Here is a 24,334-nt window from a genome sequence, read left to right on the forward strand (position 1 = left end):
ACCTTAGCCCACCACAATAAAAAGCTCTACTCATCGGCTAGGCACACAGCAGTCACATGGTGTTCAGGGCTGTTTGCTCTGCCCTGAGAACCATGTGACCAGAAATCCCGTCCAGGAAGGAGGAAGTGCTGATTGCCTAGTCTGCATATGCATGAGGCTGGGGGCGTGCCAAGGCTCACAGGCGTGCCAACTGCACAGAAGAACACTTCAGGAACGCCCCGGATCGTGACGTTGACTGCTGCACGTCACGACCCATGAAGCTGCAGGGGACCAGGGACTCGTCGTGACATAGGCAAGAGAAGAGGAAGTAGTGGACTTCCGGCGGCTGGAGGCAGCAGGAAAACTCTGGTAAGGGAATGTAATCAGTAATCAGTGTATATTGAGATGTTATATAACTTTTTATGTGGGGAGGGAATAGGGCAAAAAAATTTTCACCGGACTTCTCCTTTAAATGAGAAGGTGTGTCCAAACTTTTAATCTGTACTGTAAGTGGGCACATACATGCAGCGCTCTCTGTCCGGGGAGAGAGGGGTTACAGATATGGAGAGATTACCCCCACAGTCCTGTCCCCTGATGTAAGCCCCAGCCTGAAGTGGATCTGCTATGATTTGGAAGGTGAGGGAGACTTCCTAGGTCAGAGTACAGGGCTGTAGACCCCGCTATGCATGTCAGCGCTGAGGTGATTCACGGAGACAATGCTAAGTGCATAAAAGAGGCTCCAAAAGACCAAAAAAATACAATTTTCTCTCCTATTCAGCTTGTAACTCAAGCACACACGCAGCCCTCATAATACACTGTGTGAACATCCGCCTATAAATAACCGCCTCACAGCCGCGCCACACCTTGTGCGGCGCAGGGAACATGTGGCGCATGCGCAGTGGAGTGATATAGATTGCCCTTCACCAACATGGCGGACGGACAGTCGCAGCCGGCTCACGTGACCGCGGCGCCGTGGCTCCCTCTATGGAAGTGTATGGCCGTTGGTGAAGGCTGTTTGTATTTACTCCCCCACAATGCATTGCGCGCTCCGCGGGAAACCAAAATGGCGAAGGTCTGCGACCGAACCGGGCCGTCCGCCGTGTTTATGTAGACTGTGGCCGGTGACCGGGAGCCCTCACCCCCTACACGGCGGCGGGAGCCGGGGCGGACACTGAGCGGACACTGCGGGCTCGGGCGGACTTGTGATTTCGCTGTGGGGGCGCTCCGCACCACCGAGGAGACCGAATGAGGTGAGCGGGCGGGGGGGCGAGGGGTGCCGGGTCACCGGGGGAGGGTCACCTGAGGGCCGTGCGGTGTGCGGAGCCCGGATGTACCCGCCATTACCGCTCCGCATGTCACCGAGACGCGTACAAAGGGCGCAGCGGGTCATGTGACCGGATAGAGTGCGAGCTCTGCGACCCCTGACCCCGGGATAGACCCCCATCACTCCCCCCGGGACAGGGACTACGACCCCCATCACTCCCCCCGGGACAGGGACTACGACCCCCATCAGCCCCCCCCCCCCCCCCCCCCCCCGGGACAGGGACTACGACCCCCATCACCCCTTTCCCCCCCCCCCCCCCCCCGGTACAGGGACTACAACCCCCATCACTCCCCCCCCCCCCCCCCCGGTACAGGGACTACAACCCCCATCACTCACCCCCCCCCCCCCCCCCACCGGTACAGGGACTACAACCCACATCAGCCCCCCCCCCCAGGACAGGGACTACAACCCCCATCACTCCCCCCCCTCCGGGACAGGGACTGTCCCCCCCCCCCCCCCCGCCACAGGGACTACAGCTCCCATCACTCCCCTCCTCCGATACAGGGACTACAACTCCCATCCCCCCGGTACAGGGACTACAGCTCCCATCATTCTCTCCGGTACAGGGACTACAACTCCAATACCCCCCCCCCCTTTCTGGGACAGGGACTACGACCCCCATCCTCTCTCCCCCTCCCCCCCCCCCCCCCCACCCCGGTACAGGGACTACAACTCCCATCACTCCCCTCCCCCGGTACAGGGACTACAACTCCCATCCCCCCGGTACAGGGACTACAGCTCCCATCACTCCCCTCCCCCGGTACAGGGACTACAACTCCCATCCCCCCCCGGGACAGGGACTACAGCTCCCATCATTCTCTCCGGTACAGGGACTACAACTCCAATACCCCCCCCCCCCCCCCCCCACTTTCTGGGACAGGGACTACGACCCCCATCCTCCCCCCCCCCCCCCGGTACAGGGACTACAACTCCCATCACTCCCCTCCCCCGGTACAGGGACTACAACCCCATCAGCCCCCCCCCCCCCCCCCCCCCCCCCCAGGACAGGGACTACAACCCCCATCACTCCCCCCCTAGGACAGGGACTACAACCCCCATCACCCTTTCCCCCCCCCCCATACAGGGACTACAACCCCCATCACTCCCCCCCCCCCAGTACAGGGACTACAACCCCCATCAGCCCCCCCCCCCCAGGACAGGGACTACAACCCCCATCACTCCCCCCCCCCCCTCCGGGACAGGGACTGTCCCCCCCCCCCCCGGTACAGGGACTACAACTCCATCAGTCCCCCCCCCCCCCCCCCCCCCCCCCCCCCCGCCACAGGGACTACAGCTCCCATCACTCCCCTCCTCCGGTACAGGGACTACAACTCCCATCCCCCCGGTACAGGGACTACAGCTCCCATCATTCTCTCCGGTACAGGGACTACATCTCCAATACCCCCCCCCCTTTTCTGGGACAGGGACTACGACCCCCATCCTCTCCCCCCCCCCCCCCCCCCGGTACAGGGACTACAACTCCCATCACTCCCCTCCCCCGGTACAGGGACTACAACTCCCATCCCCCCGGTACAGGGACTACAGCTCCCATCATTCTCTCCGGTACAGGGACTACAACTCCAATACCCCCCCCCTTTTCTGGGACAGGGACTACGACCCCCATCCTTCCCCCCCCCCCCCCCCCCCCCCCCCGGTACAGGGACTACAACTCCCATCACTCCCCTCCCCCGGTACAGGGACTACAACTCCCATCACTCCCCTCCCCCGGTACAGGGACTACAACTCCCATCACTCCCCCCGGTACAGGGACTACAACTCCAATCACCCCCCCCCTTCTGGGACAGGGACTACGACTCCAACCCCTCTTAACAGGGACTACAACTCCCATCACTCCCCCCGGTACACTACAACTCCCATCAGCCCCCCCCCCCTTCCGGGACAGGGACTACAACTCCCATCACTCTTTATAGCGGCTGCCGTGTGCCGCTCTCTGTATAGCGGCTGCCGTGTGCCGCTCTCTGTATATATCACAGGGTATTGTCCGTCCTTCTATATACAGTGAGTGGCGGGGGTCGGGCTGGGTGACAGGCGGCCGGCAGCTCTTTGTCCCCCGCTGGCAGCCAGGTTGCTGCAGGCTTTGTTCTTTGTTGCAGGAGATCACTTCCTCCTTTCCTCCTCGCAGGATCAGCAGCGCAGATTGTTACCTAAACACAGGATGATTACACGGCCGCTGCCGTCCCGGCTTCTCTTCAATCTGTTTTTGCTTTTGTGTTCTGTCCCTGGGATGTGTATGCAGTGTGTGTATACAGCTCCTGGACACGGGGGGGGGCACACTGTCGGTATACAGCCCCTGTATACGAGGGCCACACTGTCAGTATACAGCCCCTGGATACGGGGGGGGGGGGGGGGTCACACTGTCGGTATACAGCTCCTGGATACGGGGTCACACTGTCGGTATACAGGCATTTGTCACATGACTTCGCCCGGCTACATTTTACTTTGATATTTATTGTATCTGTATATTATCCCGGATTGTGCGGCGGATGCGGTCACCGCGAAGCAGCCTGACACAAGGGAACAGCTGAGGGGGGGGAGGCATATTTTTAGATCTGCTTGTGCATTTTTGTTAATAAAGTTGTGGACAGCGTGTATGCAGTACGGCCGGGCTCACACTCCTTTTCTGCATTCTGTTTTTTTTTTATTGTTTGTTTTTTTTCATCCGTTTTTTTTGTAAAAAATGGATGAAAAACAGGTGTGTTTGTGATCTGTTTTTTTTTTTATAATGAAAGCCAATGGATATAGCCGAGCACCCATGCATACGTTTTCATTCGTTTTTGTTTGTCTTTTTTGCTTTGCATAAAACTAAAGAAAACGCATTGCAAAGCCTTAGTGTGAATGCGGCTTTACGTCTGTAGAATGTGCGCAGGAAACACGCAGATGTCTAGCTTTCTGGCTGCATGTGGTTCCCATAGATGACGGACCAGAGAGGGGGCACTCCAGGTGTAAACCTGTAAACCTGATAGAACGTTCACCATCCGGATGTCTCTTTGCTTGGTGGACGTGGATGGATACACAATGATACGCACCTGTAGACCTCAGATTAGATGTGTAATGTGAACGGGGCCTGAGCTTGCAGGGGGTTTATATGGTGTCAGATCTGAGCCTTGCGATGGTTGTTGTGTCCGGGACTGGTCATGTCTGGTTGTTGTGCTCGGTGTCAGTGATAACGGCCGCTGTGATATTATACCATATCTGGATATCCTGTAAGTTGTTTTTATTTTTTTCTCTGGGTATACAGTATGAGTATGGACTATACCTGTAACCGCACATAGAAGGGTTTATGGTGGCTGCCATGCTTCTGTCTTATGTATATGGCGGCTGTAGGCAGAGGTTAGAACTCCCTGCTCAGTGATCATTAGCTTTGACACTAAAGCTTGTTGGTTGCAGTCATGGCGGACAGTCTGCTATAAGGGTTGTCAGGTAGCAGAAGTGATTTAGCTGGGGACTAAATTTAAATTAAAGGAATTATCCACAGGTAACACAAGAACAGCACCTCCCCCGTCCTCAGGTTGTGTGTGGTATTACAATTCACCTTTACTCACCTTTGGGCCCTATTCCACCGGGCGATTATCGTTTGCGTAATCGTTAACAATTAATCATCTCAAACGACCGCTTTTGCGAAAGACCTGAAAACGTTCACTCATTTCCATGAAATGATAATTGTTACTTATGATCGTAATTGCGATCGTTTCTTCTTCGCTATTTCTTCGCTAATGTGTTCGTATCTATTGCGAACGGCCGAACGACGTCTTATTCAATGCGAATGTTTTGCGAACAAGCAACGATAAAAATAGGTCCAGGTCTTGTAAAGCGATCAACGATTTCTTGTTCGGTCGTTAATCGTTAACTGCATTTCAACCGAACGATTATCGTTTAGATTTGAACAATTTAACGATAATCTGAACGATAATCGTCCGGTGGAATAGGGCCCTTTGTGTGTGGTATTACAATAACCCCCAAACCCAACCTGAGAATTAGAGTGGCGCTGTTTCTTGAAGAAAGCTGCCATGTTTTTCTAATCCTTGATAACCCTTTAATGAAGCTTGCTAATATTTTTTCATTCTGAATACGGCGCCCATATCACGATTCCAGAGTCTGCCGAGGGATCTAACCCTAAATGCAGGGTTTCTCTCACAATTTGTCGCAGGTCGGCGCTGATGCGGTAATCCCAGGGGCGTAGTCCTTAATTTTTTTTAAAGGCTGCCCGGTTCCTGTGCTTGGTTCTGTAATTTGGCCGTTCACCATCCCCCTCTATGCTCTGGGGGCAGGCCTGCCATATCCCCTCCCCTCTGACACACCACCGGCATCCCTGTGCCAGCGCTGACTGCAATGTCCTGATGGTCCATTCGCTTTAAAAGCCTCAATCTCCCATCTGCAAAATGTGACTGACTCTAAGGCCCGTAGGTTTCTATGCGCCTGTTCGGACATCTGCAGTTTTTGTGGATCCATGCCGCAAAAAACATGTCCTAGTGTGGACAGACACTTGTGGAGCGGGACATTGTCTATAAGGTTGAGGACTGTGACTTGCGGACCGCACTATGGGGGTGTGTAAGGCCTAACCTCAGGAAAAACCTGGGCAGATCTACATCAGTGTGAATGAGCTCTATCTTGCCTAGTAGCTGAGTGCTCAGTATAACTGGTGTAACCCCTGGGCTGACAGGAAGACGGCTGTGCCGCCCGACCACAAGTAACGTCTCCAGAGGCCAGATGGTGCGGAGCGGGCGCTGCCAGCCGTTATCAGCAGCGTCACACGCATCCTGCTCAGGACAGACAGCCGGCCTATAGTCACCTTCTTACGTTGTACACTTAGGAATAGGATGTATTATTTTCTTCTATATGTAAATGTTTTGCTTATATATTTTTTCATTTTTCCCTTTAAGAGACGCAACTGCTGTCGGCAATTCACTGGTCCTTAAAAGATCCCCTTTCCGACAAAATAAGAAGTCCCTGAAGTCCCGGACTAAAGCGACTGTGCGGCATGGACAGAAGACCAGGAGACAGACTTGTAAATTTGAGGAAGACCAAGATGTCTTAGCACGATGGTCCGATGGATTGTTTTACCTTGGAACTATCAAAAAGGTAACTGTGGTGTACGGTGTAAGTGTATAGCACCGATCAATGGCTCAAATATGGCGGGAATGTCACCTATCAATGGTTGTTTTCTGGACTTCAACCACCTGCCTGAATCGCCTATGGGTGGCGGAGCCCAGTGTATGGCGTCTGTCACAGCCTCCGGTTTATATGTCAGGAGCTTTTCCCACTGTAGATGCTAGATGGAACAAAGAATTATTATATTTTTTTTTTGCCTGGTACCTTCTGTTCTTATCTATAAAGTCTCCCTGTCACCAAAGAAAATGTTTGACATAATCTTATAGAAACGTGTAAAAGTTTTTGATTGGTCCGGGTCTGACTGCCATAACGAGCCGAGAGAGGACCGCGCTGCAGAACGTCCGTCCATAGACTTACTTTATGAGCCGGACTGATCATGTGACGCAGAACTGGGAGAGGATGGAGCTTATCACGTTCTTCGCTCGGCTCGTTCTGTGAACACTCAGTGCTGGGGTTGTTCTAGATGCGGGAGGTCATTGATTTGTGTCTTTTGTTACAGATAAATACATTTCACCAGAGTTGTTTTATCTTATTCGAGGATAGCTCCAAGTCGTGGGTGCTGTGGAAGGACATTCAGACAGGTAAGTGTCATGCATGCTGCCCTCATTGGCCACAGGTTCGCATGTGACTTGGGAACGCAGAACTGTCCTGAAAGGGAAGGCCAGGTGGGAACAGCCGGATGACTATCTTATAGGCTGGACCTGTGGACCATCTGACATTTTCTCTGCTTGCACCATGTTATGCCTGAACACATGAATATTCCTATGTTAGATTGTTAGATTGTCTTATTTTAGGATGTTAAAACTTTTTTTTTTTTTTTTCAGGAGCCTCTGAAAGTGGGGAAATGGTTTGTACACTATGTCAGGAGGAATATTCTGAAGCACCGAATGAGATTGTGATTTGTGACAAGTGTGGACAAGGTCTGTATCCAGCTGGTTATGGAGAACTTTGATTTTAGGGTTTTCATTAAAGGGGAACTCCAGCAAAAATCTTTCTCTTTCAAATCAAGTGGTGTCAGAAAGTTATATAGGTTTCCAGTACTTATCAGCTGCTGTATGTCCTGCAAGAAGTGGTGTATTCTCTCCAGTCTGACACAGTGCTCTCTGCTGCCACCTCTGTCCATGTCAGGAACTGTCCAGAGCGGGAGAGGTTTTCTATGTGGATTTGCTGCTGCTCTGAACAGTTCCTGACATGGACAGAGGTGGCAGCAGAGAGCACTGTGTCAGACTGGAGAGGATACACCACTTCCTGCAGGACATACAGCAGCTAATAAGTACTGGAAGGCTGAAGCTTTTATTAATAAAAGTAAATTACAAATCTTTATATAACTTTCTGAAATCACTTGATTTGGAAGGAAAAGGTTTTCGCCGGAGTACCCCTTTAATAAACTCATAGATTATTTTTATTGAATGGGAATGTATAGAATTAATCATAATATATGATTAATAATAGTCATTAATCTCTCCTTATAACTAGCGTCCACATCGCACCACCACCACCAGCAGCACCTCTTCTGGGTATACATGGTTTATTTCCTACATCTTAGGTGTACATTAGGAGTGACACACACCCGTGGTGTACATTGGCTTATGCCACCTGCTGCTCTCTCCTAGGCCGGACTCCCTAAACATTATTGTATCTCATATAGCGCCTTTCATGCAGTGTTTATTTCTGACTGTGAAGGAAATATGGAGCCAAGTCACCTTGCTGATCCTATGTGTTTGATCCTATGTGATCTGGCACGCTCATTTACTTATATCAATTGTAGAGAGATTTCAGGACACGTGAGCCGCGTGGCTGATCTATTGAAGGGGTTATCCAGCGTTAGAAAACCACGGCCACTTTCTTCCAGAGACAACACGACTGAACTGAGTTGCAAAACCTACACCCCTAATGGAGACAAGAGCGGTGCTGTCTGTAGAAGAAAGCGGCCATGTTTTTCTCATGCCTGATAACACCTTTTAAGGTTGCAGAACAGTACCATGTAGTAGCAGGTTTGTAGACATATTTAAAGTAACCCTGTCCCCCTTTTTGCATTCTGACATTTCTACACAGGTGTAAAGGGTAAATTTAGCGTTTTTCATACCTTATTTTATATCATACGTCATGGTGCTTGTTCAAGTAAAGTAATCTTTTATCAACTGCAGATTAAGTGGGCGGGGCCTCACGGCGTTAGCGCCACTTAGCCCCGCCCACGACGCCACAGTTGGCCCCGCCATTGGAACAGGCTGGCCGAAAGGTCTAGACCCCACCCCCTTTACGTTGGCCAACCAATGGGCGTCAAGGGGGCCGGGCCGACTGCACCGTTGTGGGCGGGCCTAAGTTGCGCTAATGCCGCAAGGCCCCGCCCACTTAACACAATCTGCAGTTGATAAAAGGACACTTTTTACTTGAACAAGCACCGTGACGTATGATATGAAATAAGGTATGAAAAACGCTAAATTTACCCTTTACACCTGTGTAGAGATGTCAGAATGCACAAAGGGGGGACAGTGTCACTTTAAGTTTATTACTAAAGGTGTGGGCCCCATAATGAGACACTGTGCTGTCTGCGCCGTTGTGCAACAACATGAGTCCTAGGACAAGAACTTGTTTTGTTTTTTTTTGTAATAAGTTAAGGGATTAATCAGCAGAAATGTCTTTGTTTAAACCAGTGTACTGTACATGGCCGCACATCCACATGTTATACATAGATCTGTTCTATCTATTCCTGCTCAGCATAAGTTTAGACTGACGTCAGGTGGTCAGTATGTAGTGTGGTCACACTGTATGAGCACACACACCAGCTCATGGGCGCCTGATTCAAGTTCCAAACCAAAAGGGCATGGCTCTAGATGTCAACCACAACAGCAGTGCCACTTCTGCAAGACTAAGCCCCGCTGCCCTGCAGACACAGCACCGCGCCAGGGAGAACAGATCACATATCTATTATAGATGGGGATGACCCAGGAACAGCCAACTACACGTGGGTATTCTCGTCTGCTCGTGAGATGTCTGGCTTGGCTTAAACCCAGTCCTATTCTAAGGCGTCTTATGGGAGTGAAGACACTGACGTAAAGGGAAAGTGCTATCCGTAAGGTGGTGTCCGAGCTGCTTAGCATATCATCCCTCGTAGTTAGTCACAGGTCATAGAGCATGTCCACAACAAACAATGTCAGTATGGGAAGGTGACAGCACACCATCTCCACCTGCGCTCACTATCTGATCAGTCAGTTGTGTGTCCAGTTTTATGTATGAACGCTGTTCTTATCCATAGACGCTTACAATGATTGTTTTGTGGCGTTTGGTTTTAGGTTATCATCAGCTCTGCCACACCCCGAAGATCGACCCCAGCGTGATTGATACGGATGAGAAATGGCTCTGCCGGCAGTGTGTATTCGCCACCACAACCAAGGTATTCAGGGATATGCAACGGATTTGGGAACGCTGTGGATTTTATGCTTTTAAATGTTTTGTCATTTTTTTTTTTTTTTTATTCACTTTCAGAATGACGTTTATTTCACCTTTATATCTGGTTGATGGTTAGTTGTTTTGATTACTATTATTTCACTATTGTAGCTATGTCTGTCCAGGTGCTCCATGTTTAGGCGATGTTTTGTATGTTATCCTGCACCATGCCAGCAGAGGTAGCATCTCCATCGCTTCATACACCACACCCATAGGAGTGTCAGGGTCCATCACCTTCCATCTTGTGGCCTCCACACCGCAGCAGCCATATCTTATATTACATTTTATGGCTCGTCAGAAAAATGGGTGATCGGGTAAAATGCTTATTGTGATGACTGCTTATTGTGGCTCATGGGGAGGACGTCCTACAGTAGCCTGAATGGAGCAGCCATGTATATGCTCCACCATGTGGGGACATGGAGCGCGTTTTGTCATGGAGTCCCAGGGGTGGATGGGCCCTTTTCTGCTAATATGGTTCTGGGACAACCCTTTAATTCCTTCATAGTGAATGTTCTTACTATGGACTGTATGTTATTACTGGGTTCATTATATAATACAGTGGTCCCTAACCTCTTGCCCCTCTTGAGCCACATTTAGCTCTGAGTCATGTTCAGGGGCCAATTAGGGCCCTATTACACGGAGCCATAATCAGCCGATTATCTCTGTCTGTTATAGAGACAACGATCAGCCGATGAAACTGTCTTCGGCCGATGGTTTCTTTAGGCCCAGACCTAAAATCATCGGCCACCGACTGCGCATTGCTATGTGTAATAGCTCTGTGTAATAGCAATGTGCAGCCAACAATTGCCCAAACGGTCAGTACTTAACCTGTCCACACTCCCAGTCGTCTCCTGTGCTCTATCTGTCCCAGCACCACACGCTGCAGCGTCAGAGCAGCCTGTCTGAGCTGACAGGCCACTTAGCCAATCATAGTCCAGGACCGCTGCGGCCAGTTATTGGCTGAGCTCTGAAGCTGCGGCGCTAAAACGAAGAGAAGATAAGTAGAGGAAGAAGAGGTTAGTTTGCAAACATTGGGTAATGTGTGGGTGCTACTAAACCCATGACATGTGCTTGTCTCCAGTTGCTTGTCTCCAGTAATCCCCCCCACCAGTGCACGATGACGCTGGATTTATCGATATTTAGCTTTAGCTCTCCAGGCTTGATGGGAATTGTAGCTGTGTCTTAGAGGGATCCTACCATTTAAATGTGTTTTGTGATTCAGCATATTGATTGTTCCTATTCTATAATTCTACCGTGGCCAGATCAGCACTGTGAATGGGGTCGGGAGTAGTTGCCAGTGTTCACTGTGGATTGTCCAAGCCTGGTTACTGACACTCAGGGGTTAGTTCACCAAAAAATGATTTCTTTCAAATTTACTTCTATTAAAAAATACTTATCAGCTGCTGTATGTCATGCAGGAAGTGGTGTATTCTCTCCAGTCTGACACAGTGCTCTCTGCTGCCACCTCTATCCATGTCAGGAACTGTCCAGAGCAGGAGAGGTTTTCTATGGGGATTTGCTGCTGCTCTGGACAGTTCCTGACATGGACAGAGGTGGCAGCAGAGAGCACTGTCAGAATGGAGAGAATACACCACTTCCTGCAGGACATACAGCAGCTAAGTACTGGAGATTTTTTTAATAGAAGTAAATTACAAATCTTTGACACTTTTTGGCACCAGCTGATTTGAGTTTTGATTTGAGGGGCCATCACCCATTGTGTAACCGCTCAGATGCCACAGTTATTGACCATGGCATCTAGGGGGCTAAATGGCTGGGATCAGAGTTATATCCTGTATATGGCCAGTCTGCTCCATACTCCCTTTCCAGCACATATGGCAAATGTCAGGAAGGGGTTAATCTGTGCAAAATTAGATTAACAAAAATGGATCTTATGGGAGGCTTAGATGCTAACGTATACTGATCACTTTAGCAAACATTTGGCATGTCATAGCGAGATGTCAGAAGTTATCAGTGGGGGTCCGGGTGCTGACACTCTGCCCATCATTAGAAGGAAGGGGCACTGTGCCCCTTCATCTCTGCCAACAGGGTCGGAGCTCGCACTGCTGAGTGATTAGAAGGTCTCAGCCCCCGGACCCCCACCCATACAAACCTCTGACGTGTCGCTATATGGGAGACGTTTGTTAAAATGATAGTTACCAGAGATGAGCTAACCTCTAGCATGCTGGAGTCCATCCGAACCCGAACGTTCGGCATTTGATTAGCTGGGGCTGCTGAACTTGGATAAAGCTCTAAGGTTGTCTGGAAAACATGGATACAGCCAATGACTATATCCATGATTCCCACATAGCCTTAGGGCTTTATCCAACTTCAGCAGCCACCGCTAATCAAATGCCGAACGTTGGGGTTCGGATGGACTCCAGCTGCTCCAGGTTCACTCCTCTCTAATAGTTACCCTTCAGACCCTTGACATTTCCTGCATTTCATATTGGTCATATTATATCTTGGCGGTAATGTTATATACTGGTAATGATGTTCTATAGCAACGATAACGTTATTATATACTGGTAATATATAGCGGCGGTAACGTTGTTATATAGTGGTGATGATGTGTTACATGTTTTGTGCCTTTTGTTTGGCAGAGAGGAGGAGCGCTGAAAAAAGGACCAAATGCCAAAGCCCTGCAAGTCATGAAGCAAACTCTGCCCTACAATGTGGAAGACTTAGAGTGGGACGTAGGTCACAAGACCAATGTACAGCAATGCTACTGCTACTGTGGAGGCCCCGGAGAGTGAGTACACACAGTATCTGTTTGTTTAATGGGGTGTCCAGGTTGTGGTGTACCCTAGCAGGGAATCGCCCCATCTCCATAATGACTCATGATGCGGGGAGGTCCGGAGTACTGGCCGTACACATGCCCCCTCTCTGCATTGTTACGCCTGCAGCCACCCCTACGGGTCAGCTAATGACCTTCCTGGTTGAACTCTGTAACACTCTATGCATTAACCTCCTGTGCTGTATGTGGCGTTTGATGTTTAGTGAGTTGTTGTTTTTTTTTGTTTTTTTAGGTGGTATCTAAAGATGCTGCAGTGCTGCAAATGCAAACAGTGGTTTCACGAGGCCTGTGTGCAATGCTTGCAGAAACCCATGCTTTATGGTGACAGGTGAGGGGAAAGGGAACTCGCTCATGAAAAAGGAGTCCATTACTAGCTGATCAGTTCATGGGGGAGGGTGTGTGATACACCTGCACTTCTCTAATAATGGTATTGTCCATAAATCTATAGAATCAGGATGATAGAATAGTCAGGAGACATCACTGATCATGTACTGTTGCTGCTCCTGTATTGTGCCTCGGGGCTGCAGTCATTATTCTGCCAGTTACCTCTGGAATACAGCAACACAATCCCATCCCCCACGAGAGCCTAGCCACATGTGCCTGCACCGTCCATGGAGAGAAGACCCTTCCCAAAATACAACCCCACCAGGGCAAGCTATGAACAGGCTTTAAACCTGCAAGGAATACTGGGAGACTTCAGCCTAAACATTGCAGAACTTTGCGGCATGGAATACTGGAGTTACAGGATAAATAATGCAGTGTATTTACAATGTTCTGGGTGCGTTAAGACTGCTGTGGTGGCTTATTACTCCCAGAACAAAAGGGTCAAAGGTTGAAAATCCATCACAAGTGTTGAGGAAACCTGGCAAAATGTTTGGGTTTGGCAGCGTTATCAGAACACTCAGGATTTAATTCACTGCGGCTGCAGAAGTTGGATGCTGCCCTAGGGCTGCCAGGAAAACATGGATGCAGGTCTGATGTGGCAGCCAACTTTGGCAGCCACGGGGAATCAAATGCAGAGTGTTCGGATTACATACACAAACATTTTGCCAGGTTCACTTAACACAATCATCACGTCTGTCGGTGGAGAGTGAGGAGGCACCCATATACCTTATACTGTCAGCTGAAGCCGCATGGCAGCATAGACTGTATCCTATCAGTGTGGGGAGCTCTCCCATCATCAATACTCCAGACTTATAAACCCTAATGGACTCCCTGGTTGCTCCCATCAGCCATGCAGCATTAGCTGTCCGCAGTGAATGGAACCAGAAGCCTCTGCTCTGTACTATGTAATGCACAGGTGTCAAACTCCAGATCTCCAGCTGTTACAAAACTACAATTCCCATCATGCATGGAGGGCTAAAGTTTTGTCTGTCCAGACATGATGGGAATTGTAGTTTTGCAGAAGCTGGAGGGCCTGAGTTTGACACTTCTGGTGTAGTGGATCTACCAGAATACTGCAGTTCAGTACCCATTGAAGTAAATGGGAGCTGAGCTGCAGTAACCCAGCGTGACTCCTATCACTGTGCACATCCAGGCAGATCGACGAGACAGCTGGTGGGCAGTGGTGCAGAATTACCAGAAATGTTTGTTTATTTCCCACTAGATACATTATGATTTCTGTTTGGATGGTTTAAGCGGATGGTCAACCTTTTTTCTTTTTTTTTTCTCCATTCCTTTACCAGGTTTTATACGTTTATTTGTTCAGTCTGCAATTCTGGACCAGAATACCTCAAACGTCTATCTTTACGATGGTAAGCTCATATGTTTCATGCTATAGATCTCAAACTTAAAGGGAATGTATAATCAGAAAGTGATTTATTGTATAAAACTCATGTAATAGGTTTTATGTTAAACTAATTTTTAAAGAATTTGCAGATCTTGTAGTTCTCATTTTCACCACTGGGGCTAAAACTAAGCTGAGACTTCGTGTCTGTGGTGATAAAAGGAGGCTGCTGTAAAGTGATCTGTACAGCATTGCAGTGTCATGTGACACCAGTAGATAGCACCAGTAGATAGACAATAGCAGCTCCCTGTGGAATGACCTCTTCACAGGTAACAGAGCGCGCTCAGTAACATCTCACATTCCTCTCAAGGGGACAGAATCTGTCTATTGCCTTCTATGTCCATGAGTCTTGCTGTAAAGCATGTCGCCCTTCGCCTCAGGTTGTGTGTGGTATAACAGCTTTGGCTCAGTTCACTTTGATGCATCTGAGCTGCAGTACCGCACCACAAAGCTGAAGCAAGAGTGGCGCTGTGGAAGCTGGTGGCTATGTGTTAGTAATCCTGGCTAATGACAGCATCACTTCTGGTTATGGGCTCATGAGTGTATATGGATACAGACAATGACGCTGTGGTGGTGTTTTTTCTTCCCAGGGTAGACATAGCACACCTCTGCCTATACAATCTAAGTGTTATTCATAAGAAGAAGTACTTTGATTCAGAACTTGAACTCATCACGTATATAAATGATAATTGGGATCTCTTACATCCTGGTGAGGTGAGTACTTTGAGGTGATTTGCAATCATTTCTCCTGTAAGACACTTGAAGCTCAGCCGTTCTGCCGAGGACTTGTTACCCTCCAATCCCGCTAATGTTGTTTTGCAGCAGCTGCCACTTACTGCCGAGCCGGGATGCAGATTAACCAGGTGACGCATTGATGCTTCACATTATCTGCTGTCACTTCTTGTAATGAAAATCAATGCCATCATGGCTGATCTTGGAATAGAATTGGCAGCTTTTCTTTAAACACAAATCATCTGGCGGAATGGCAGACGTTACTGGAAGAGCAGACGAGAGGTTCATCTCTGTTATAATAAGAAAACCCTTGACGTGTTATGAGGCAAAACAGCATCATCTGTCGGCAGATGAGCGAATTTACATTACAAGCAAATTTGTTTGGCACTCGGCTTATACGCCAGCTACCTTTGATCTTTGTGCCACTTTACCTCGGGTGCCTGGAAAAGCTGAATCCAGTCCTGGGTAACTGTGAGAATTTTCCCAGAACTGGATCGAGCTTTTCCAGGCACCTGGGGTGGAGCGGAACAGAGATGAGAGGTAGACGACTGCCAAGCAAGTGAAGCGCTTCGCTTGTAATGTCAATTTGCTCTTCTTTGTTACTGTAGAATTATTTATTTTTAAAGTGCTTTTGTTTCCAGAGCGCTGTACAAGTGATAGGGGGTGACAGAACATTACAAATCAAAAGACGTTACATGAATAAGCTAAACAGCAGACTGATACATGGGGAGAGAGGACCCTGCTTACGAGGGCTTACAATCTACAAGAATGCTCCACATCCTGGTCCTGCTGCCCATAGAAGTCTATGGAGAGGAGGAGGGAGCTGCAGAGTGAGACAGACGAAGACACAGGGGCGCTGATGAAAGTTCTGTATCTTGTGTACTGGATCCACAGCTTACACTGCTAAATACTGCTCTGTAATGTCCTCCATGGTGCGTGTGCTGTAGGATATAGGGGAGCAGAGTCCCTTTCCCTGTGTACAGTGTATAGATCCATACAGAGTCTGTAGAGGAGAGAACTGGCTTCAGTCTGACCATGCTGTACCTTGTGTACTGGATCCACAGCTTACACTGCTAAGTACTGCTCTGTAATGTCCTCCATGAAGCGTGTGCTGTAGGATATAGGGGAGCAGAGTCCCTTTCCCTGTGTACAGTGTAGAGATCCATACAGAGTCTGTAGAGGAGAGAACTGGCTTCAGTCTGACCATTCTGTACCTTTGTATGCGGCATATATCACCTGACAGCTTTTTATTGTATTCTTTTTCTCTCTTGTAGCTGGCGGAAACACCCAAGACAGAGCGCTATGAACATATTCTGGATGCATTAAATGAAAATAAGACTATGTAAGTGGATGATGAGACATGTAGGCTGCTTTCCTCCAATTGCAGATCCTATTAAGAGGCTTTCTGTATATAATACATAATGTTTGGTGTGTGCACCCTCAGTCAATATTAACATGTGCAAGGATTCAGCAATGCTTCTATAGAAGTACTTACTGCAGGGAGGGGGAACCTTCCGCCCTCTGGCTGTTTAAAACTACAATTCCCATCATACCTGGACAACCAAAGCTTTACATGGCATGATGGATATTGTAGTTTTGCAACAGTCGGAGAGAGTCTAAGGTTCCCCATCCCTGACCTGCTGGTGGGGTGCAGAATGCTGACGTCTCTGTATCATGAGGGCCTTGCACTGTTGTTCTGGATCAGTATTGTAGTGTCATTTATTGCTAGATTTGTGCCTCTAGCATTTCTGGCTTATATTAATGATGTACAGAGAATCCTTCTGACCCTTGGACGCTGTTGTACAGACTCTTTACTAGGGCAGCGTGACACGGACCATTGTGACCCTGACCCAGTTGTTTCGCAGCACAGACTTTTTTTATAACAAATTTTTATTAGTGTTCTACAAAATCCCGGTATACAAAAAAATATATTGCAAACCAGACTCAATCCATGAATTGGAGAAGGAAGATCTCTGTGACCAGGTCGGGGACAATGGGGGAAGGGAGAGTGATAAAGAGGGAGGGGGCGTATCCTAGGACTCTTAGGCTTTACCAGTGCCCGGTGCAAGTCCCAGGGATAAGCACTGACTTTCTAACCATGTTTCGTTCTCAGGTTTATGTCCGGAAAGGAAATTAAGAAAAAAAAACATTTGTTTGGTCTGAGAATTCGGGTTCCTCCTGTTCCTCCGAATGCTGCTGTTAAACTTGAGAAGGAAGAAAGCACGTCCCACGAGTTCAAGATCAAGGGCAGGAAGTCGTCCAAGCTGCTGCCGGTTACGAAGTAAGTGCGGGACGTGACAAGGCTGAGCGATCCGGAGCAATAAGCAGAGATGTTGTTATAGTGTGGTGGTGGGGGGGGGCTACACGTGACACCTGGCCATGACACCGGTGATGAAAGGGAATGTGGTCTCATTGTCACAACCTGCCAGAAATCCATCTAGAATGGTCACAATGAAGCCCCATTCACTCATTACCACCATATTGTGGTCCTTACCCATATCTGCATGTAGCCCTAAACAAAGTGACTTTACAATGCAGTTTGATTGATGGAAACCTCTTAATATTCCTTCTAGAGAGGAAAACAATACAGAAGTGAAGAAACGGAAACCAGTGGGTCGTCCTCCAGGCTCGCACAGGAGGAAGATCTTACAGAATGACACCTGTAATTCTCCCTGTTCGGTAAGGAGGGATCACATGATACATTACAACACTCGGTCCTGCCCCGTGCAGACCCGCTGTACCAGACACGTTTCATCTCCTTTAATATTTCAACGTAAGTAAATTCTATGGATCAGACTAGGACCACACAGCGATGCAGCACTGCGGTCTTTGGAGGACACTGGGTGCACAGCCAAAGCATATGTCAGCACATTTCACTGGTCACAGGAGTAGGCCCACATTATAGTCTATGGAGCTTTGACTGGGGACTAGTACCCTGCCATGTGCTTCCCCCAGTTCATCATCACAGATTATAATTCATGATCACAGCTGGTATCTGGACTGGTGCAGTTTAAACCTTTGACATGCCCAGCCAACATGTCATAAGTTTATTTCAATTATACTAGTGCTTAAAGCTCCTAATTGTCACATGCTGCGCAAGGGCCTTGGTTGGACCTGTCTTTCATGAGATCACGCAACACTGAAAAGCAGCATACTAAAAGAAAAAGCACAGCGACTTTCTTGCAAAAATAGCACCCTCCCTGTCCTCGGGTTGTGTGATTTGACACTTCAATGGAACTGAGGTGCAGAAACACTCGCAAACTGAGGGTAGGAGTTGTGCTTTTTCTGGAGGAAAGCACATATGTTTTGCTAAGCCTTGGTCTGCTCAACACTAGAAGATGTAGGATCCACGTTTCTAGTTGCCTTCAGACGACACTAGATGTGGCCTCCTGCATGGTGAAATTCATTATTAAATTTGATGCAAATTAAGTAACTTAAGGGGTTAGGGGGCAATCCTGTTACACGGAGCAGTAATAGGCAGAGTCGGGCTGATTTGGCCATTTATCACTCCATGTAGAGATGATCATCAGCTGATCGTGTCCTTAGGTCTCGTTTACATTATTGATCGATCTGTGGGATAGGACCTCTAGGCAGTGTGAAGTTGGTGCCCACTGATCTGTGTGTGTAATGTTTATCGGCACTCGCAGTCACTATAAATGTTGTTGTATAACCCTGCCAGCGCTGGGTCCTGCAGTCAGTATAATTGTGCCAGCGCTGGCACAATTATACCGACTGCAGGAGCCAGCGCTGGCACAATTATACCGACTGCAGGACCCACAATACAATCACAATTATAGTGACTGCGAGTGCCGCTAAATATTACACACACAGATCAGTGGGCACCAACTTCACACTGCCTAGAGGTCCTATCGCTGGCTCCTGCAGTCAGTATAATTACGGCAGCGATGGGTCCTCCAGTCAGTATAATTGTGCCAGCTCTGTTATACAACCGTTATATATATGAAGCTAGTGGGCACCACTAATAATCATGGAGTGCTAAACCAATGCATATAAGTAGTACATCATCCTCTCAAAAGAAAAAAAGCATATGCACAAAAAAATGGTAGCACATCACAAAAATCTTTATTATAACACTGACATAGATACAAAGTACCACATAAATAAGTGAATGTACAGGAGTAGTAAAATGAGGGAGACAACACCCCAAATACTGCTCTACATTAAAAACACTAAAATGTCCCCATAAGTCGTGCTGGTGTTCCAGCCACGGCTAATCTACCACTCTGACTCTGGACCGTATGTACAATAACAAAAATCCAACATCTCTACCTAGACAGAGACCCAGTAAAACAAAATATAACCACAAATAATGGAGCATAGGGGAAAAAAAAAAGGAAATTGGAAAAGATCCCCATATACAGTCCAATAGAATGAGAGTCAGATGGGATAAGGAATCACCCCACGCGTTCCGCCGTCTAGCAGCTTCCTCAGGGATGTGGGCAGTAGAGTGAGGGGCATAGTATATATACCTATACAACATGTGAAAGCAATTACAGATTAGATGAAAAAAATATATCATACCATGTGCAGGAGAATCAAACATCTCAAACATGTGCGGCGCCATCTTGGAAGAGCTGCACATGTGCAGTAGCATCAGGAAGCTGCCACTAGAGGCAGAAGTGTATGGGCTTCAAGAATATGGCAGCTGCATATATGAGTATAAAAGCGACTGAGAAGCCGGCACCATTTTGGAGTAGTCACGCATGTGCAGCAGCATTGGAAGACATTGTCACCAGAGGTAAAGGTAACCAGACATGAATATGGCAGTCACTATACATATATAGAGAAGTCGGCGCCATCTTGGAGTAGTCACACATGCCCAGTAGCATTGGAAGACATTGTCACTAGAGGTAAAGGTAACCAGGCATGAATATGGCAGTCACTATACATATATAGAGAAGTTGGCGCCAACCTGGAGCAGTCACACATGTTTAGTAGCATTGAAAGACATTGTCACTAGAGGTAAAAGTAACCAGACTACAAGAATATGGCAATCACTACACATGTATAGAGAAGTCTGCGCCGACTTCAGAGTGGTAGATTAGCCCTGGCTGGAACACCAGCAGGACTTATGGTGACATTTTAGTGTTTTTAATGTAGAGCAGTATTTGGGGTGTTGACTCCCTCATTTTACTACTCCTGTACATTCACTTATTTATGTGGTACTTTGTATCTATGTTAGTGTTATAATAAAGATTTTTGTGATGTGCTACCATTTTTTGTGCATATGCTTTTTTTTCTTTTGAGAGGTTGAGCGCTGTTATACAATCACAATTATAGTGACTGCGAGTGCCGCTAAACATTACACACACAGATCAGTGGGCACCAACTTCACACTGCCTAGAGGTCCTATCGCTGGCTCCTGCAGTCAGTATAATTACGGCAATGCTGGCTCCTCCAGTCAGTATAGTTGTAGCAGCGCTGGGTCCTGCAGTCAGTATAATTGCAGCAGCGCTGGGTCTTGCAGTCGGTATAATTGTGGCAGCGCTGGGTCCTGCAGTCGGTATAATTGTGGCAGCGCTTGGTCCTGCAGTCGGTATAATTGTGGCAGCGCTGGGTCCTGCAGTCGGTATAATTGTGGCAGCGCTGGGTCCTGCAGTCGGTATAATTGTGGCAGCGCTTGGTCCTGCAGTCGGTATAATTGTGGCAGCGCTGGGTCCTGCAGTCAGTATAATTGCAGCAGCGCTGGGTCTTGCAGTCGGTATAATTGTGGCAGCGCTGGGTCCTGCAGTCGGTATAATTGTGGCAGCGCTGGGTCCTGCAGTCGGTATAATTGTGGCAGCGCTTGGTCCTGCAGTCGGTATAATTGCGGCGGCGCTGGGTACTGCAGTCGGTATAATTGTGGCTCCTGCCGCGTTGTCCCCTTAGTTGTTTCTCCGGAAGCAGACTGCAGGACGTCCCAGCTATTTCCGCACGTTTCTGGTGCACGGACTGAAGACAAATACAATAATCTCAATCCAGTGTTAATATTCTCTGCTTTCTTTTCACCTTAGAAGATGGAGAGCGAAGCAATACTGAAAGCCAGCACTCCTGACCCATCAGAGCAGAGAAGGTGAGAGTCAGCGTTACCTTATTAATATTCTTATTGATCATTATAGGAATTTATTATATTAACCCTTTCTTCCAATGTCTTTTATTTCAGGAACGCAACGGACGTCACCACTTTATCATCCAGTAACTCTGATCTGGAGTCCAATGGAGCTGCCAGTTCTAAAGAAACTACCTCAGCCGGCCTTTCCAGGTATATATATGTGTGTGTGTGTGTGTATAGGTATACAGATACAGCAAATGCAGCCAGGAAATCTGCAAAGGCCTATCATATTGTAAAGATGCCGTCTGCCCATGCTGTGTGACAGGACCCTTAAAACGGCACACTGGAGAATCAAATCAACCAATGTCAGAAAATAATATAGATTTGTAATTTGCATTTATTAAAAATCTCCACTCTTCTAGTTCTTATCAGCTGCTGTATGTCCTGCAGGAAGTGGTGTATTTCCAGTGTGACACAGTGCTCTCTGCTGCAACCTCTGTCCATGTCAGGAACTGTCCAGAGCAGGAGAGGGTTTTCTATGGGGATTTGTTGCTGCTCTGGACAGTTCCTGACAGAGATGACAGCAAAGAGCACGGTCACACTGGAAAAAATATGCCTCTTCCTGCAGGACATGCAGCAGCTGATAAGTAATGGAAGACTGTACATTTGTAAATTACTTCTATTTAAACATCTGTATAACTTTCTGACACTGGTGATTTGAAAACAATTTGTTTTACTCTGTAGTTCCACTGTGATGTATAGAAGTATCCTGCCGAGCTGCAGCGTCACCGTTTTTCAGGCGTTCGTGACAGCTGCTGTTTTTTTCCCCTCTTTATACACTCACCGGCCACTTTATTAGGTACACCATGCTAGTAACGGGTTGGACCCCCTTTTGCCCTCAGAACTGCCTCAATTCTTGGTGGCATAGATACAACAAGGTGCTGGAAGCTTCCTCAGAGATTTTGGTCCATATTGACATGATGGCATCACACAGTTGCCGCAGATTTGTCGGCTGCACATCCATGATGCCAATCTCCCGTTCCACCACATCCCAAAGATGCTCTATTGGATTGAGATCTGGTGACTGTGGAGGCCATTTGAGTACAGTGACCTCATTGTCATGTTCAAGAAACCAGTCTGAGATGATTCTAGCTTTATGACATGGCGCATTATCCTGCTGAAAGTCGCCATCAGATGTTGGGTCCATTGTGGTCATAAAGGGATGGACATGGTCAGCAACAATACTCAGGTAGGCTGTGGCGCTGCAACGATGCTCAATTGGTACCAAGGGGCCCAAAGAGTGCCAAGAAAATATTCCCCACACCATGACACCACCACCACCAGCCTGAACCGTTGATACAAGGCAGGATGGATCCATGCTTTCATGTTGTTGGCGCCAAATTCTGACCCTACCATCCGAATGTCGCAGCAGAAATCGAGACTCATCAGACCAGGCAACGTTTTTCCAGTCTTCTACTGTCCAATTTCGATGAGCTTGTGCAAATTGTAGCCTCAGTTTCCTGTTCTTAGCTGAAAGGAGTGGCTCCCGGTGTGGTCTTCTGCTGCTGTAGCCCATCTGCCTCAAAGTTGGAGGTACTGTGCGTTCAGAGATGCTCTTCTGCCTACCTTGGTTGTAACGGTTGGCTATTTGAGTCACTGTTGCCTTTCTATCAGCTCGAACCAGTCTGCCCATTCTCCTCTGACCTCTGGCATCAACAACGCATTTCCGCCCACAGAACTGCCGTTCACTGGATGTTTTTTCTTTTTCGGACCATTCTCTGTAAACCCTAGAGATGGTTGTGCGTGAAAATCCCAGTAGATCAGCAGTTTCTGAAATACTCAGACCAGCCCTTCTGGCACCAACAACCATGCCACGTTCAAAGGCCTCAAATCACCTTTCTTCCCCATACTGATGCTCGGTTTGAACTGCAGGAAATTGTCTTGACCATGTCTACGTGCCTAAATGCACTGAGTTGCCGCCATGTGATTGGCTGATTAGAAATTAAGTGGTAACGTGCAGTTGGACAGGTGTACCTAATAAAGTGGCTGGTGAGTGTATACTTCCTATAGATTCCTGTTACACACTTGCAGATTTCTTGCACTCTCTTCTATGGTGTTGCTGCCTTCGTTTTTCATACCGCCTTGTCTCTCTGTTTCTTAGTCCTCCATCAGACATGAGAAGAGTTACCCGCACAGGGCGTTCCTGGTCGACCCCTTTACCGCCCTCTAGAAAGCGAGGCCGCCATCCCCGGAAAGCTCTTCAGGCCCATAACTCTGAGATCGGAAGGAATGACGAACTGAAGGAGGACCCTCAGCTCACCGGACTGAACGCCGACATTGTAAAAAACGTGTCTGATCACGACTTACAGCTCCATCACCTGAAGAACTCCATCACCAGTTACTTTGGGGCTGCGGGCAGGATAGCGTGCGGGGAAAAATACCGCATCCTGGCGCGTCGAGTAACGCTTGACGGGAAGGTGCAGTACCTTGTGGAATGGGATGGCGCCACTGCCTCCTGACCTCTGACCTGGAGTGCCCCATCCCCCATGGTTCTTGAAGTGATAACTTATTATTCACCCCTTTACTGCCACAGTGCCTGCGACACACTGTAGCAAATGGGTGCGGGAATAGAGAAGAGAATATAGGTCTATTTTTATTGCGTTTGAGCGGTGACGATAGCGGACATTGCTTTTAACCAAATATCTGCAGCGGTGCACATCTGCAAGGGCGGCGGGGTTTACAGTGTTCATAGGGCGAGCGTTAGTGTTGTGTATGTGATGTAGGGATCGCGTGTAGTGCGGCTTAACCCTCTCCTAGATGGGTTGCCAATCGATATAAGTTATACTTGCATCTTTTCCAAGTCTTGTGACTCCCGTCTGGCGCGTCAGGCGTATCTGGGTCTGTTCTTTCCAGAACGCGTATTTTATATGTTTCGGATTTCTTCTGTATTCTGGCGAGGCCTGTGAAGCCGCGTCACATATTGTTACCAGACAGGTTAGAGCTGCAGGGTATAGATACAGTGTATATTGCTGGTATTAGATGGCAGGGTCCATTGCTGGTATGTGTTGGCAGTGTATAGTATAGATGCAG

The 24,334-nt window shown here is 48.1% G+C and overlaps 1 protein-coding gene across 1 annotated transcript; it reads left to right on the plus strand.

Moving 5' to 3' along the window:
- The first annotated feature begins 936 nt into the window (after nt 1-936).
- MTF2 (metal response element binding transcription factor 2) lies at nt 937-24,334 on the plus strand. Its single transcript, XM_069967693.1, has 15 exons — nt 937-1,229; nt 6,205-6,403; nt 6,933-7,014; nt 7,258-7,353; nt 9,727-9,827; nt 12,481-12,629; nt 12,907-13,002; nt 14,360-14,428; nt 15,051-15,174; nt 16,467-16,534; nt 17,306-17,473; nt 17,766-17,871; nt 21,207-21,265; nt 21,356-21,454; nt 23,406-24,334. The coding sequence occupies exons 1-15, from the start codon at nt 1,225-1,227 to the stop codon at nt 23,761-23,763; spliced, it is 1,779 nt and encodes a 592-aa protein (XP_069823794.1). The 5' UTR covers nt 937-1,224; the 3' UTR covers nt 23,764-24,334.

Source organism: Dendropsophus ebraccatus, chromosome 4 (assembly GCF_027789765.1).
Source record: "Dendropsophus ebraccatus isolate aDenEbr1 chromosome 4, aDenEbr1.pat, whole genome shotgun sequence".
Taxonomy (NCBI): Eukaryota; Metazoa; Chordata; class Amphibia; order Anura; family Hylidae; genus Dendropsophus; species Dendropsophus ebraccatus.

Coding starts and splice junctions, on each gene's coding strand:
- MTF2 (XM_069967693.1), top strand. Junction 9,828..12,480: donor TATTCGCCACCACAACCAAG/GTATTCAGGGAT, acceptor TTTGTTTGGCAG/AGAGGAGGAGCGCTGAAAAA. Junction 17,474..17,765: donor AAGCTGCTGCCGGTTACGAA/GTAAGTGCGGGA, acceptor TATTCCTTCTAG/AGAGGAAAACAATACAGAAG.